Raw genomic sequence first — 13,833 nt, forward strand, 5'->3', positions numbered from 1 at the left:
ATCCTTCCGATTTTTGTCAATCAATACATTTACTCCAAATATATCTTCCTAAATTACATACATAATTCTCGGAAATCAACACTCATATTAACTCTTATTTGTTGAAACTTATCAAATCAATTCATTCATAACTATTCTTCATATCCTTTCCTAATTCAATTTTGAAAAATATATACAACTACAATCTTATTCATATGTCGTGTTTTATTGAGAGATTGAAGATTTACAGCATCACCACGTTCATCATCAAACTCCATTATCAACAATATCTACTACATCAGGTTAGCATATGTAATGATCGCTTCTATGGAATCTACGTGTCACCTATGTGTCGGCAAAACCAAGCTAAAACTAATCTGAATTTTCCTCCTCGTAACTTACAAAACTGGTTTCAACACTGTCGTCATTACCACTACCACTAACGTGATCCAATGTGCTCATAAAAACCGATCCATCAGATCCAAATTTATCCGACTGTGATTGCGATGGTAAAGTCACAGCACTTCCCATTGTTATTTCTTCAACCTCAATATAACTGCAAAATGCATATATCTTCAACAAAACCAATATTATATATTATCTGTTTTAAATTTATTTCACAAAAAATCATACCTTCCTACTTGAAATTCTGCTACCAGACAGAAATCAGGCCTCTGTTCCAATACTTCCTTTATAGGAATAAAACTGCATAATTCCCAAACAATTTCTAAATTTCTTCTTTACAAAATATTTTCAACTAATAATAAATGACTCTTCCTACCTGCCCTTTTTTTCGTTTATCAATATTACATCTTATACTAAGGTTCCTATCATTTCAATTTTCAAATTTCTAACTCCTTACATCTCCAATAATAGTCATCAACACAATTTTGCTTACTTTAAGAAGGAACCCATGGATGACTAAGATTTTGAAAGGTCATTATGTTTTAATTTCTGAAGCCCCTAAAATATTAACAATCATGAAACTTTATCACAATGACATATCCTTGTGGAAATAACAATTCACCCTACTCAGAAATGATCTATTGCGTTACATTACCTGTTGTGAAAACAGCTTGTCGTTCATCATCGATTCCTAGATATAAGCATTTGGAACACTGAAAATATAAAAAAAAAATTAGGAAAAGCAAGCTGCCATGAAATGCTAATATAAGAAGGGAGGTGATTCTTCCACTATATATATATATATATATATATATATATATATATATATATATATATATATATATATATATATATATATATATATATATATATATATTAAAGGAAGTGGTACCTTTATGACCTTGCAGTATCCATTTGGCATTCCATGACCCTTTGTAACATCTTGCAACAAATAAAGGTTAGAAACACAATGTGGATGGAGAATATGTTGAAGACTGATTCAAAGTTTATCAGGAAAAGAATAACTCTCGTGACTGGCTTAGTAACTGCTAGAAGTCTTTCAATTTTTCTGCATTTACTTAAGTCCTTCCATATTTCCAGCTTTTACTTTTCAGTTGTAAAACTCTACTATTTATAGCTGCCTTCTGTTCTCTTTTTGTTCATCAATAATATCACGAGAGTTCTCCTGCACTTCTTTTTCATTCTGTTAAGATCCAACATTATGGTATCAGAGCTTGGTCTCTTATCCAAGTCTCAATCGGTAACTCTCAAATGGCACAAAATAGCAGCAACACTATTAGCATGTCACAACCACAGATTCGTGTCTTCAAAGGGGAGTCCTATGAATTCTGGAGCACCAAAATGAAGACCCTTTTCAAGTCACAAGACTTATGGGAATTTGTTGAAGCAGGTTATATAGAGACAAGTGCATATGAAGCCCGTCAAAAAGATAATCAGAAGAAAGATGCTAAAGCTTTGTTCTTTATTCAACAGGCAATAGATGAGACCATCTTCCCTAGAATTGCTGCAGCAGTCACATCAAAGGAAGCTTTGGGATATTCTCAAGACTGAATACCAAGGATCAGCCAAAGTTATTACAGTCAAATTGCAATCCTTGAGAAGACAGTTCGAGACTTTAAACATGAAGCCAAATGAAGCAGTACAAGAATATCTAGCAAAAGCAGCATCCATAGTGACACAGATGCGTGCCTATGGAGACAAGATTTCTGATGAAATTGTGGTCGCCAAAGTTCTCAGGAGTTTACCAGTCAAGTTCGATCACGTGGTGGCAGCAATCGAAGAATCAAAGGACTTGAAGACTTTTACCTTTGATGAGTTAATGGGGTCACTACAAGCGCATGAGGCAAGAATCAACATGAACCACACACAAGAAGAAGAACAAGCCTTTCAGATCCAAGGGGAGCAAAACAGATTTTCTGGCGGTAGAGGAAGAGTAAGAACATCATCATTTCGAGGCCGTGGACGAGGCAGATCACGGGGAGCAGTGGTTCGATGTGACCACTGTGGAAAGCTTGGTCATAAGGAAGAAGATTGGTGGGCAAAGCAAGGTCAAGCAAAATATACGGAAGAAGAGTATGTTGAACGAGATGAATGTCTATTCATGACCTACGCACACCAAGCTAGCCGAAAGAAGGAGATATGGTACATAGACAACGCATGTTCAAATCATATAACAGGTACACGTGAAAAATTCAAGAATTTGGATGAATCAGAAAAATCCCGTGTGAAACTTGGTGATGATAAAGTTGTAACCATCAAAGGAACGAGAACTGTCACTATAAGCATAGAAGGAAAAGACAAACTCATCAAGGATGTACACTTTGCTCCAGGTCTCGCTCACAACCTGATAAGTGTGGGATAGTTGATAGAAAACGGTCTCAAGGTTGAGTTTGGTGATAATACGTGTGTGGTGAAGAGGAAAAATGGTGAAATTTTTCTCTATTCAAGGATGACAGGAAACAGAATGTTTCCTGTAGACTTTTCTCATAAAGATGGTTACATGATGATGAACAGGAGGGTTGATGAATCGAAACTTTGGCATTGCAGATACGGGCACCTACATGAAAAAGGATTAAGGTTGTTGTTAAGTAAGCAAATGGTAAATGGGTTACCTGCCATACATGATTCAAAACATGTATGCGAAGGATGTGTTCTAAGCAAGCAATCACGAAGGTCTTTTCCAAAGAGCAAGGCAAGACGAGCAACTGAGAAATTGCAATTAGTGTGTGCTGACATTTGTGGTCCAATGAAGAACGAATCTCACTCAGGAAATAAGTATTTCTTGCTATTCATTGATGACTTTACCCGTATGTGTTGGGTATATTTCATTAGAACGAAATCTGATGCCTTAGAACACTTTAAGAAATTCAAAGCTCTTGTTGAAAAACAAGGAAACACTACAATCAAGACTCTAAGGACTGATAGAGGGGGAGAATTCATGTCACGGGATTTCATTATCCTATGTGAGAAAGAAGGGATAAGAAGAGAGATGACAGCTCCACATACCCCAGAGCAGAATGGGATTGCAGAGAGAAAGAATCGAACCATTGAGGAGATGGCTCGATCAATGTTGAACACAAGCAAGTTACCTGATGTTTATTGGGCTGAAGCCGTTGCTATCGCTGTATACCTAATCAACATATCTCCTACAAAAGTTGTATGGAACAAAACGTCGTTTGAAGCATGGTATAAATTCAAACCTACAGTCACTCATTTACGTGTTTTTGGTTGTGCATGTTATGCATTAGTCACATCTTACAGACACAAGCTGGAAGACAAGTCTGAGAAGTATGTTTTTGTGGGATACTGTACACAATCAAAAGCCTATAGACTCTTTGATCCCATAAACAAGAAAATTGTTGTTAGTAGGGATGTAGTCTTCGAAGAATATGCAAGTTATGACACTACACAAGAACAAGTCAATACTTTAGTTCAACCTGAGTTACTTGATGAAGAAGAAGTTCATGATCAAGCACCAGTTACTCAAACCAATTCCTCAAACATCTCATCCTTGAGTTCAAGTTCCTCGCATGGAGTGTCTTCACAAGTTACTCCTCCAAGATCAAACACAACATCTCTTAGCAACACATCACCAGAAACAACACCACTCAAAACCAGAACATTAGAAGATATTTATACAAGCACAATGGCACTATTTACGGGTGATCCTATATCAACGAATGTTGCTCTTCAAGATGATAGATGGAGAAGAGCAATGGAGGAAGAGATTGTTGCTATTGAGAAAAACAATACTTGGGAACTCGTGGAACTACCATCTGATAAGTACCCTATATCATTAAAATGGTTGTTCAAAACAAAGTTCAAAGCTGATGGGAGCCTGCAAAAACACAAAGCCAGATTAGTCGCTCGGGGTTTAACGCAAGAACAAGGTGTGGATTATGATGAAACGTTCTCGCCGGTGGCAAGGATAGAAACAATACGATTAATCCTCGCATTAGCAGCACAAAGAGAGTGGGAAGTCTATCAATTTGATGTTAAGTCACCTTTCTTGAATGGAGATCTTAAAGAGGAAGTCTTTGTTCAGCAACCTGAAGGATTCATAGTAACCGGGCAGGAGGAGAAGGTATACAAGTTACGAAAGGCTTTGTATGGGCTCAAACAGGCCCCACGCTCGTGGTATAGCAAAATTGACAGTTTCTTCTTGGAAAATGGCTTCACGAAGAGTCCCAATGAGCCCACTATGTACTACAAGAAGCAAGGCGAAGAAGATTTCATGTTGATTAGTCTCAATGTAGATGACATGATATACACAGGGTCCTCAATGAAACTCATATAACAGTTCAAAAAGGAAATGATGAGAACTTTTGAGATGACTGATCTTGGAAGGTTACATTATTTTCTTGGTATCGAAGTAAAACAAACCAACAAGGGTATTTTTATTGCACAAGAGAGATATGTCACAGACTTGCTGAAAGATCTCAATATGGTGAATGAAGAACCCATCGCAACACCTATGAATACTAATGAAAAGCTTGTAAGTTCTGATGGTACAGGAATGGCAGAACCCCAGATGTACAGGAGCATAGTTGGGAGACTAATATATCTTACACACACAAGACCAGACATAAGCTATGCTGTTGGTGTGGTCTCAAGGTTCATGCATTCACCTACAAAACATCATTTTGGAGCGGTAAAAAGGATCATTCGTTATGTTGCTTGCACCAAGCATTATGGAATATGGTATATGAAGTCAAAGAAACTACTGTTGGAAGGCTTTACAGACAGTGACTGGGCAGGGTCACAAGAAGATAGAAGGAGCACAACTGGAAATTGTTTCAATGTGGGAACTGGAATTATCTCATGGTTATTAAAGAAGCAAGAAACCGTGGCATTATCCACAGCAGAGGTTGAGTATGTGGCAGCCTCAATCACAGCATGTCAAGCAATCTAGTTAAGAAAACTTATGAATGATCTCATGCAAGAACAAATTGAAGCAACTGTGATCTACTGTGACAATCAATCCGCGATTGCAATGACAAAGAATCCTGTCATGCATGGTCGAACCAAGCACATAGAAATTAAGCATCATTTCATAAGAAAGCTAGTGGCAGATGAAAGCATCAAGCTGAAGTTTTGTAGAACTGAAGAACAACAAGCAGACCTGTTTACCAAAGCTCTTCCAGCAGCTCGTTTTGAATATCTTCATGCAAAGATTGGTGTTGGTACCTTTGAATCAAAGGGGAGTGTTGAAGATTGATTCAAAGTTTCTCAGGAAAATAATAACTCTCGTGACTGGCTTAGTAACTGCTAGAAGTCTTTCAATTATTCTGCATTTACTCAAGTCCTTCCATATTTCCAGCTTTTACTTTTTAGTTGTAAAACTCTATTATTTATAACTGCCTTCTGTTCTCTTTTTGTTCATCAATAATATCACAAGAGTTCTCCTGCACTTCTTTTTCATTCTGTTAAGATCCAACAGAATATACTAATTTATAAGAGACCACACAGTTGCTCAAACTTACAAGTAGCTTCAGATGATGAAAACAGAACACAATCATATATGACTTGATAAACAACATGAAGCATTAATGTAATGAACATACATTCATTTGCATATTATGGATGGAAAATATACTAATTTATGAGAGATTATTCTGATTACCGTATCTTTCTCCCAACAGCACCAACCCATCCCTTGTAATGCCACAACCTGCATAAAATTATCCTTCTAGAATAAAGAGATAGAAACAAAGATGGGAGATAGATCACACATACCACTCTTGTGAAATTAAGGTTGTTACTGTTGTCTATAACTTAGCCGTAAAATCATTAAATACATACCTAAATCGACATTATTACTCACAAACCCTAGAACAAAGCTCTTTAACCCAAAAAAAATTTAGCCATACTGTGTATCTTTAAAGTCATCATCTAAGTATGTTATATGGTGCGACATAGACTTGATGGATTTTATTTTATTTCCTTCATTACCCTTCATTAATGACTCATAAAATAAAGGCGGCTTGTATTTTGAGTTGTTTTCATCTTCACACTGACAAAAATACACCAACGAATTAGCACCATCCCATATTTGTTGCTAACTTTATGGCCCCTCCATTCATCATCCTTTTTAATAAATGAAGGTTTTTTTTTTTTGCCACATGTCATATTCTCTTTCATTTTGATACTTGTCATTTTGTGAAAATTTTAAAATTTTATTTTTCACTTGTCATTTTTTAGAAATTTTTATTTTCTTAAAATAAATCATCTTTAATAAATGAAAGTTTTTTTTTGTCACATGTCATCTTCTCCTTCATTTTGACACTTGTCATTTTGTGAGAATTTTAGAAATTTTATTTTCCACTTGTCATTTTTTAGGAATTTTCATTTTCGTAAAATAAAATTTCATAAAATTGTAATGGGTTCTATAAGGAAATAAAACCATCCTATTAATTTGGTAATAAATTCTCATAAATACTTCAAACGATTTAGTTTCTTCTGTAAATTTTCAGAAGATTACATTATGTTATGTAAAGTATTATATCATAAAATATTTCATATTTGTATATTGATATTAAAATTTTATTTTTAATAAACCCGTATAATATACGGGTCTCACACCTAGTCTTGTATATTTTGATCATTGAAGGCCGGAAACAATTTTTTCTTAAAATAACTTCTTTGCATAAATGTGATATCAAAATTGAAACATTCTTGTATGAATTAACATCTAAGCCCTATTAAATTTCACACATTTGATCTGTTGAAAATTAATCGGGGCTTAAATGAACTTATTTTTTAAGAAGCAAATTGAGTTACGTATTCTATAATTATTGGTCGTTATATCATATATTGTCATAACTATGCTATTTTGATCATTTGATCGACTAAGTCTTCCAATCCATTCAATTCTATCGTCACGCAAGGGGGGTCGAACTTGGATCATTCGAAAAGTACCGAAAATAATAACCATCTTTTTTAATTCGGATGGAGTAAAGTGACAAAATCCATGCCCATTATTTTTCCCATTTGAGGTGCTGTTTTTCGTTATTTTATTACATCTGCAGTCCATTGCTGACTAATGGTCTTCAAGATTCAAACTAGGCGTCTTTTAAGTTAGAATCCTACTATATCTTCACCTATATATTACACCACCAAATCCACTTCCATTTTGCAAATCTTTCTCGATTCAATCATCACTTATTTACCTCTACATAACGAAAGCGATAATTAGTACTCATTTTCCGGCAACGAAATCGTGACCGGCTCCATCCCATCCGACCACCAACGCTATAGCTAAAGGGATGGATGTCCGTCGACGATCTTCGTTGAAACAAGCTGCAACCAAAGGTAAAACAATGGCCGAAGATCAGTATAATGATCAGATCTTTAATAAGGCTACCGACAAAAAGGTTGTGGATACTGTTGTTCCTCTTCCGATGGGAATCTCCAATGGTGTGTTCTTCACTGTCTTCTTCTCCGTTGTATACTTTCTTCTAATCAGATGGCGTGAGAAGATCAGAACCTCGACTCCACTTCATGTCGTCACTATGTCAGAGATGGCTGCTATCGTCTTGTTCGTAGCCTCTTTTATCTACCTTCTCGGATTCTTTGGGATGAGCTTCGTCCAAGCCACCCCATATTCCGATGATGAGGAAGAAGAGTTGGAAGTTGATGAAACCGAAATGGTTAGGAAAGAAGACACTCGTGCCACCCCTTGTGGTGCTGCACTTGACTGTGAATCCGATGTGGTTGTGAAGCAAGTAGTGAAGAAGGAGTTGGTGTTCGTGCCAACAGACACAACAACTGTGACCGAAGAAGATGAGGAGATTATAAAATCAGTGGTTTCAGGTAAAACACCATCTTACTCATTGGAAACAAAGCTTGGGGATTGCAAGCGTGCAGCTTTCATCAGGAGGGTGGCGCTTGAGAGAATCACCGGAAAATCCCTGGATGGTTTGCCATTAGAGGGTCTTGATTATGAATCGATATTGGGACAGTGTTGTGAGATGCCAGTTGGTTATGTCCAGATTCCTGTGGGAGTTTGTGGGCCGATGTTGCTTAATGGAAAGGAGTTCTCTGTTCCCATGGCGACTACCGAAGGATGTCTTGTTGCTAGCACGAACCGTGGTTTCAAGGCCATTTATGCATCTGGTGGAGCCACCGCCATCTTACTCAAGGATGGTATGACTCGTGCTCCGGTTGTTAGGTTTGGCACTGCGAAGAGGGCTGCTGATTTGAAGTTCTTCTTGGAGGAACCACTTAACTTTGACACTCTTGCATCCGTTTTCAACAAGTAAGTTCATGTTTCTTGATGTACATAGATATACTAAGTGATGAATATGATAAGGTTTGCACTAAAAAAAATCATTAATGAACGACATAAGGAATCCATCATGTTAGATATGTGCAATCTTAGATGATCTCTCAAAAAGATATCATTAATTAATAGGAGAGAGAATTAGAGAAACAAAAAAATCAATCTATATAATGCCTACACAAGGATTAGAGACAGATTTGAGCCAATGTTTACGTTACAACTTGCAATGATGCTAATGCGTATGTAGTTCGTTGCGAATGGTTCCATTTTAACGACAGATTAAATCCAATGTTGCTGATTTTCTAGTAGTGTTACAACTTAAAGGAAAAGAATCTTAGATATTCTATTGTAATAAAAGTTGATTAATTAATCTTATTTTCATGCAATGATTTTAGATCAAGCCGATTCGGGAGGCTTCAGAAGATACAATGTGCTATTGCTGGGAAGAATCTATACATAAGGTTTACATGCAGCACAGGCGATGCAATGGGGATGAACATGGTGTCAAAGGGTGTTCAAAACGTTTTGGAGTATCTTCAGGCTGACTTCCCCGACATGGACGTGATTGGCATCTCTGGAAACTATTGTTCTGATAAAAAACCAGCAGCCGTGAACTGGATAGAGGGGAGAGGTAAATCTGTGGTGTGTGAGGCAATCATTAAGGAAGATGTCGTGAAGAAAGTATTGAAGACAAACGTGGCTTCGTTGGTTGAACTGAACATGCTCAAGAACCTCACAGGGTCTGCCATGGCTGGTGCTCTTGGTGGGTTTAACGCCCATGCAAGTAACATCGTGTCAGCTGTATACCTTGCAACCGGACAAGACCCTGCCCAAAATATTGAAAGCTCCCACTGTATCACAATGATGGAAGCTGTGAACGACGGAAAAGATCTTCATGTGTCGGTGACTATGCCGTCAATCGAGGTTGGAACTGTCGGCGGTGGAACTCAGTTAGCTTCACAAGCTGCATGCTTAAACTTGTTGGGAGTTAAGGGCGCAAACAGGGAGTCACCTGGAACAAATGCCCGGCAGTTGGCTAAGGTGGTTGCCGGTTCTGTTCTCGCCGGAGAGCTCTCTCTTTTGTCGGCAATCGCCGCTGGGCAACTTGTAAACAGCCACATGAAATACAACCGTTCCCAAAAAGATCTTACCACCAAGGCTTGAACTTCTCGAAGTCCATCGATTAATAAAGGACGAAATGAACCACATGTTTATCTTTGTCTGCAATCGCCGCTGTGATTCTTGTTTCCGTTGGTCTTTTTGTGTTATTGCTTTTGTTCAGCTGGTTTCATTCAGCTCTTATTAGTTGTAAACGATACCAGGTTAAGGTTGACTAAATATTTTCGTATGTTGTTTAAGTGTTTAATTAATGTATGTGATGTTGTATTTAATGGGTATATCAATAAAGATTGTTATGTGAATGTCACGTGTTCAAGTCATGAAAACAATTAATATTTATGTCGGATTTGATCCGGCTTTAAAACTAAGCATAGATTATGGATGGACTTTATTCGATAAAATAGCAATGGATCTACTAATCTTTGAGTTCATTGTTTAAGTCTTTAAGACCTAAACACAAAAACTTAACCGATTTAGAACCAATAATTATACGAAAAAACAATCTAGGGGAATAGGGGGCGGATTAAACGATCCGTTCAAATATAACTATTGCATCATTACATTACGGTTTGAAACTAAATCCGGTCCAGATTTTGGAAAACAAGTTAAATGCAATATTTTTTTGATAGCATTTAGGAAATGATTTTTTAATTTATTATGTTTGCACCATTATAGAGGTAAACCGAAACCAAACCGAAAACCAATAAAAGCATCTTAGCATACATCATTGTTTAGCTGTAAATTAGGTCACAAATCTAGTTGCAATTTATTTCAAAATTAGGATAGTTTCCTTTATTTTTTGATTTGGGTAACACCCATTGTATTTATATAACCTTCTTTCAATAGAAAACATATAACAGTCCCTTCTTATTCTCTCATACACAATAATTATTTCTTATCCTCTCATACTTCTATAGCTATGTAACTCTTGCTATGTTTCTCTACCTTCGAGAATTTGATCAAGTATGTCCTCTTGTCACTTGGTTTACCGATAATTGCTAGTTCATATTCATCAGCCTTGGCTTCCTACAAATATTAAATGCCTAGTTTTGATCATTTCTTATATTTATTTTAATTTTTCCGTTAGTTTTTTGATGTCATCACATGAGGGTTTGGCATATGTGGTTACCATTGTTTATCATGCTTCAATGGAAGAGGTAGTGCAAGAAATAAAAGGTTGTAACGTAACTGATATGGCACTGAGAAGAGCACTAAAGATGAAGCGATCTTGTCTTTTCCATGTTAAATATTCTTGCTTTAGAGATGTGGATCCATTTTAGTTGATTGTTGGCGTTGGTGAGACTTCGTGTTATCAATGAAATGAAGACCATAACCCTCAAGAAGAGATCTGATTTGAAGGCTCCATGTCAAATAGTTGGCAAAGATTAGTTTGGTGATATCTGAGAGATTATTTGTGTAACAGCCCGAATTTCCAGGTATCTTTATTGTTTATGATTTTGGTGATTTGAGAGGGGACTCGGCGAGTTGGAGCTCAGACTCGCCGAGTAGGGACGCGATTCTGGACGCGGGATTCGCCTGGACTCGGCGAGTCCAGGATATGGACTCGGCGAGTCCGCGCTGTTTAATGAAACTCTAATTTCTCGGGTTTGGGACCTATTTAAAGGGCCTTATGGCCGTCATTTGTACCCAGCAGTCCATAGAGAGAAACCCTAGAGTGCTTTAGCGATTTGAGAGAGAGAAAGGAAGCATTTCTTGACCTTTATGTGTTGTTTAACAAAGAAGAGGGAAGTCCTAGCCAAGAGGAAGCAAAGGAGGTTGCTATTCTGTGGATTTGAAGCTTAAGATCATCGATCTAAAGGTATGATTTCGGCTCATCTTCTGTTTTGTGAAGTATATTTGGATTTAGGGCTTCTTGTGGCCTTTGTTGGGTTGATTTGATGGTTAAATAGTCCCTTGCTAGTGATGAGGCTTTGGATCTGGATCCATAGAGGTCCAGAGAGCCTCCTTCATCAAGCTTTATGAAGAACAATGGAGGTTATGACCTTGAGTTGTGATATTTGTTGATAATTCTTCATATATGGACATTTAGAGGTTGTATGTACACCAAGTTTGGGGCTTTACGTGATGAATCAGTCTAGGAAGGCCAGATCTATGAATTGTTGGAGTAGATCTGACCTTAGAAGCGAGTTTGAGTGATTGCATGGTATGGACTCGCCGAGTCCGATGAGCAGACTCGGCGAGTAGCTTGAATATTGCCTTGAGTTCGCTCAGTGAGTGGTCCAGACGAGTCATAGGTTGACTCAGTGAGTCAGGGTGAGTTAGAGAGGGTTGACAGGTGGACTGAGTCGAGCTGGGACTCGCCGAGTTGTTCTTGAGACTCGGCGAGTTGAGTTGGGGTGGCCCCGCGATTCTTCCAGGTGGAACTCGTCGAGTCAGGGGGAGTACTCGACGTGTAAGAAGGGAATCCTAGAGAGTTGGTGAAAACGTCTAGACTCGCCGAGTTGCCCTTGTGCACTCGCCGAGTCCAGTCAAAGTTGACCGTTGACCGTTGGCCGTTGACCAGAATTGACCTGTGTTGACTTCTTAGGGATAGTCAACCTTAGAGATAAAAAGTGTTAATAAGAGATGTATGATATTACAGGGAGATTGTAGCTCGGAGGATCGAGCACGAGTGATTTCGGGATTTGCTAACTATCGATATTCACGAGGTGAGTCTTCTCACTATACTGTACCCGGAAGGGTTTGATTGTGTGACCGGAAGGTCGGATATGATATGAGATATATGTGTTATATGTGATGAGTTAATTGTTATATGTGTTATGTATGATATGTTTAATGTGGGCCGGAAGGCATTATGATATGGGCCGGAAGGCGAATATGTTATGGGCCGGAAGGCATTGTAGTGTGGACCGAAGGGTTGGCGTGGGTAGGACCGGAAGGTTTACCCAGCAGGGACGGAAGTCCCCTGAGACACATGGACCGAAAGGTCAGGGCCTGGAAAGGCGTATGTGCGTAAGTTGTATTTTGGGGAACTCACTAAGCGTTTATGCTTACAGTTGTTGTGTATGTGTTTCAGGTACTAGCGAGGACCGTGGGAAGGCGCCAGCGTGATCTGTACACACTGATAGATGATTTATGATCTTGGGATTCATATGATTTGTATTATGATATGACACGTTGAATGTTTATGCCTTGTTTTGGATGAAAATACTTCCTTTTGAAATGAAAAATTTGTTTAAAAAAAAAATTCCGTTGTTACAAATTGGTATCAGAGCCTTGGTTTGAGGGATTGGAGTACACCTTCGGGCGTAACTGAACTCAAACCGAGGACTTGAGGAAAACTTTTAAAATAAAGGCATAAAATCTTTATAAAGTATTTGTGGTAAACAAGAATGAAGCAGTGTGTACGATCAGCCAGCGCCCGAACGGTAAAGATCCCCAAAATACTCTTACAATGTTGTGTTAAGAGATATGATATGATATGAATTGTTATGCATGCTAGAAGACTAGGTATTCATGATAGGACTAGAGTGGCCTAATTTGTGATGCCTTAGTCTAAGGAAGTCTGTTGCTATGAGATGTTGTGATAGCGAGCGGGTAGTTAGTGCATAACAAGAGTAGAGTACTCACGATCCGGGGTTTGGGGAGGAGAAATTGGGATGAATGCTGATGCGGTGTGGTCGGTAGTATTGGGCCCGTACTACCGAAGACACCGGGTCAGTGGGCAACCCAAGTAGGAATCCCTAGGTATCGGAGACTGGGTAGGGTTGCGTTATCAAGTACGATTATGCTCGATAGAGTCTCTGATAAGTTCTATGTTGTATTTCAGAGGCATCATGGTTGGACCACGCCACAGACAGAGTACGAGCAGTGTGAGTGACGAGGAGATTCGTCAGATGATTCATGAGGAGGTGGCTGCGGCGATCCGGGCCGAGATTCCGGAGATGTTTGGGTCTATTAAGACCACTTTGATGGAGACCTTTGATGAGCGGTACGCCGCATTGACTGAGGCTGCAGCCGCTGCAGCTACCGCAGCTGTGGCCGCTGCTAGGCCACAGGGAGGTGAC

General features: G+C 38.5%; 2 protein-coding genes across 2 annotated transcripts; both read left to right on the plus strand.

The window, feature by feature from the left end:
* The first annotated feature begins 2,026 nt into the window (after positions 1 to 2,026).
* LOC145067856 (uncharacterized) lies at positions 2,027 to 2,767 on the plus strand. The gene has a single exon (XM_079014893.1). The coding sequence runs from the start codon at positions 2,027 to 2,029 to the stop codon at positions 2,765 to 2,767; it is 741 nt and encodes a 246-aa protein (XP_078871019.1).
* A 4,762-nt stretch (positions 2,768 to 7,529) lies between these two features.
* Positions 7,530 to 10,107, plus strand: LOC145065877 (3-hydroxy-3-methylglutaryl-coenzyme A reductase-like). The gene is made up of 2 exons (XM_079012974.1): positions 7,530 to 8,662; positions 9,082 to 10,107. Exons 1-2 carry the CDS (start codon positions 7,671 to 7,673, stop codon positions 9,848 to 9,850), a joined length of 1,761 nt encoding a protein of 586 aa, XP_078869100.1. The 5' UTR covers positions 7,530 to 7,670; the 3' UTR covers positions 9,851 to 10,107.
* The last annotated feature ends 3,726 nt before the right edge of the window (positions 10,108 to 13,833 follow it).

Source organism: Lactuca serriola, chromosome 8 (genome assembly GCF_051521515.1).
Source record: "Lactuca serriola cultivar US96UC23 chromosome 8, Lser_US96UC23_V15, whole genome shotgun sequence".
Classification (NCBI taxonomy): Eukaryota; Viridiplantae; Streptophyta; class Magnoliopsida; order Asterales; family Asteraceae; genus Lactuca; species Lactuca serriola.

Coding starts and splice junctions, on each gene's coding strand:
- LOC145067856 (XM_079014893.1), top strand. CDS start 2,027: ATGAAGCCAAATGAAGCAGTACAAGAATATCTAGCAAAAGCAGCATCC.
- LOC145065877 (XM_079012974.1), top strand. CDS start 7,671: ATGGATGTCCGTCGACGATCTTCGTTGAAACAAGCTGCAACCAAAGGT. Junction 8,663..9,081: donor CTTGCATCCGTTTTCAACAA/GTAAGTTCATGT, acceptor CAATGATTTTAG/ATCAAGCCGATTCGGGAGGC.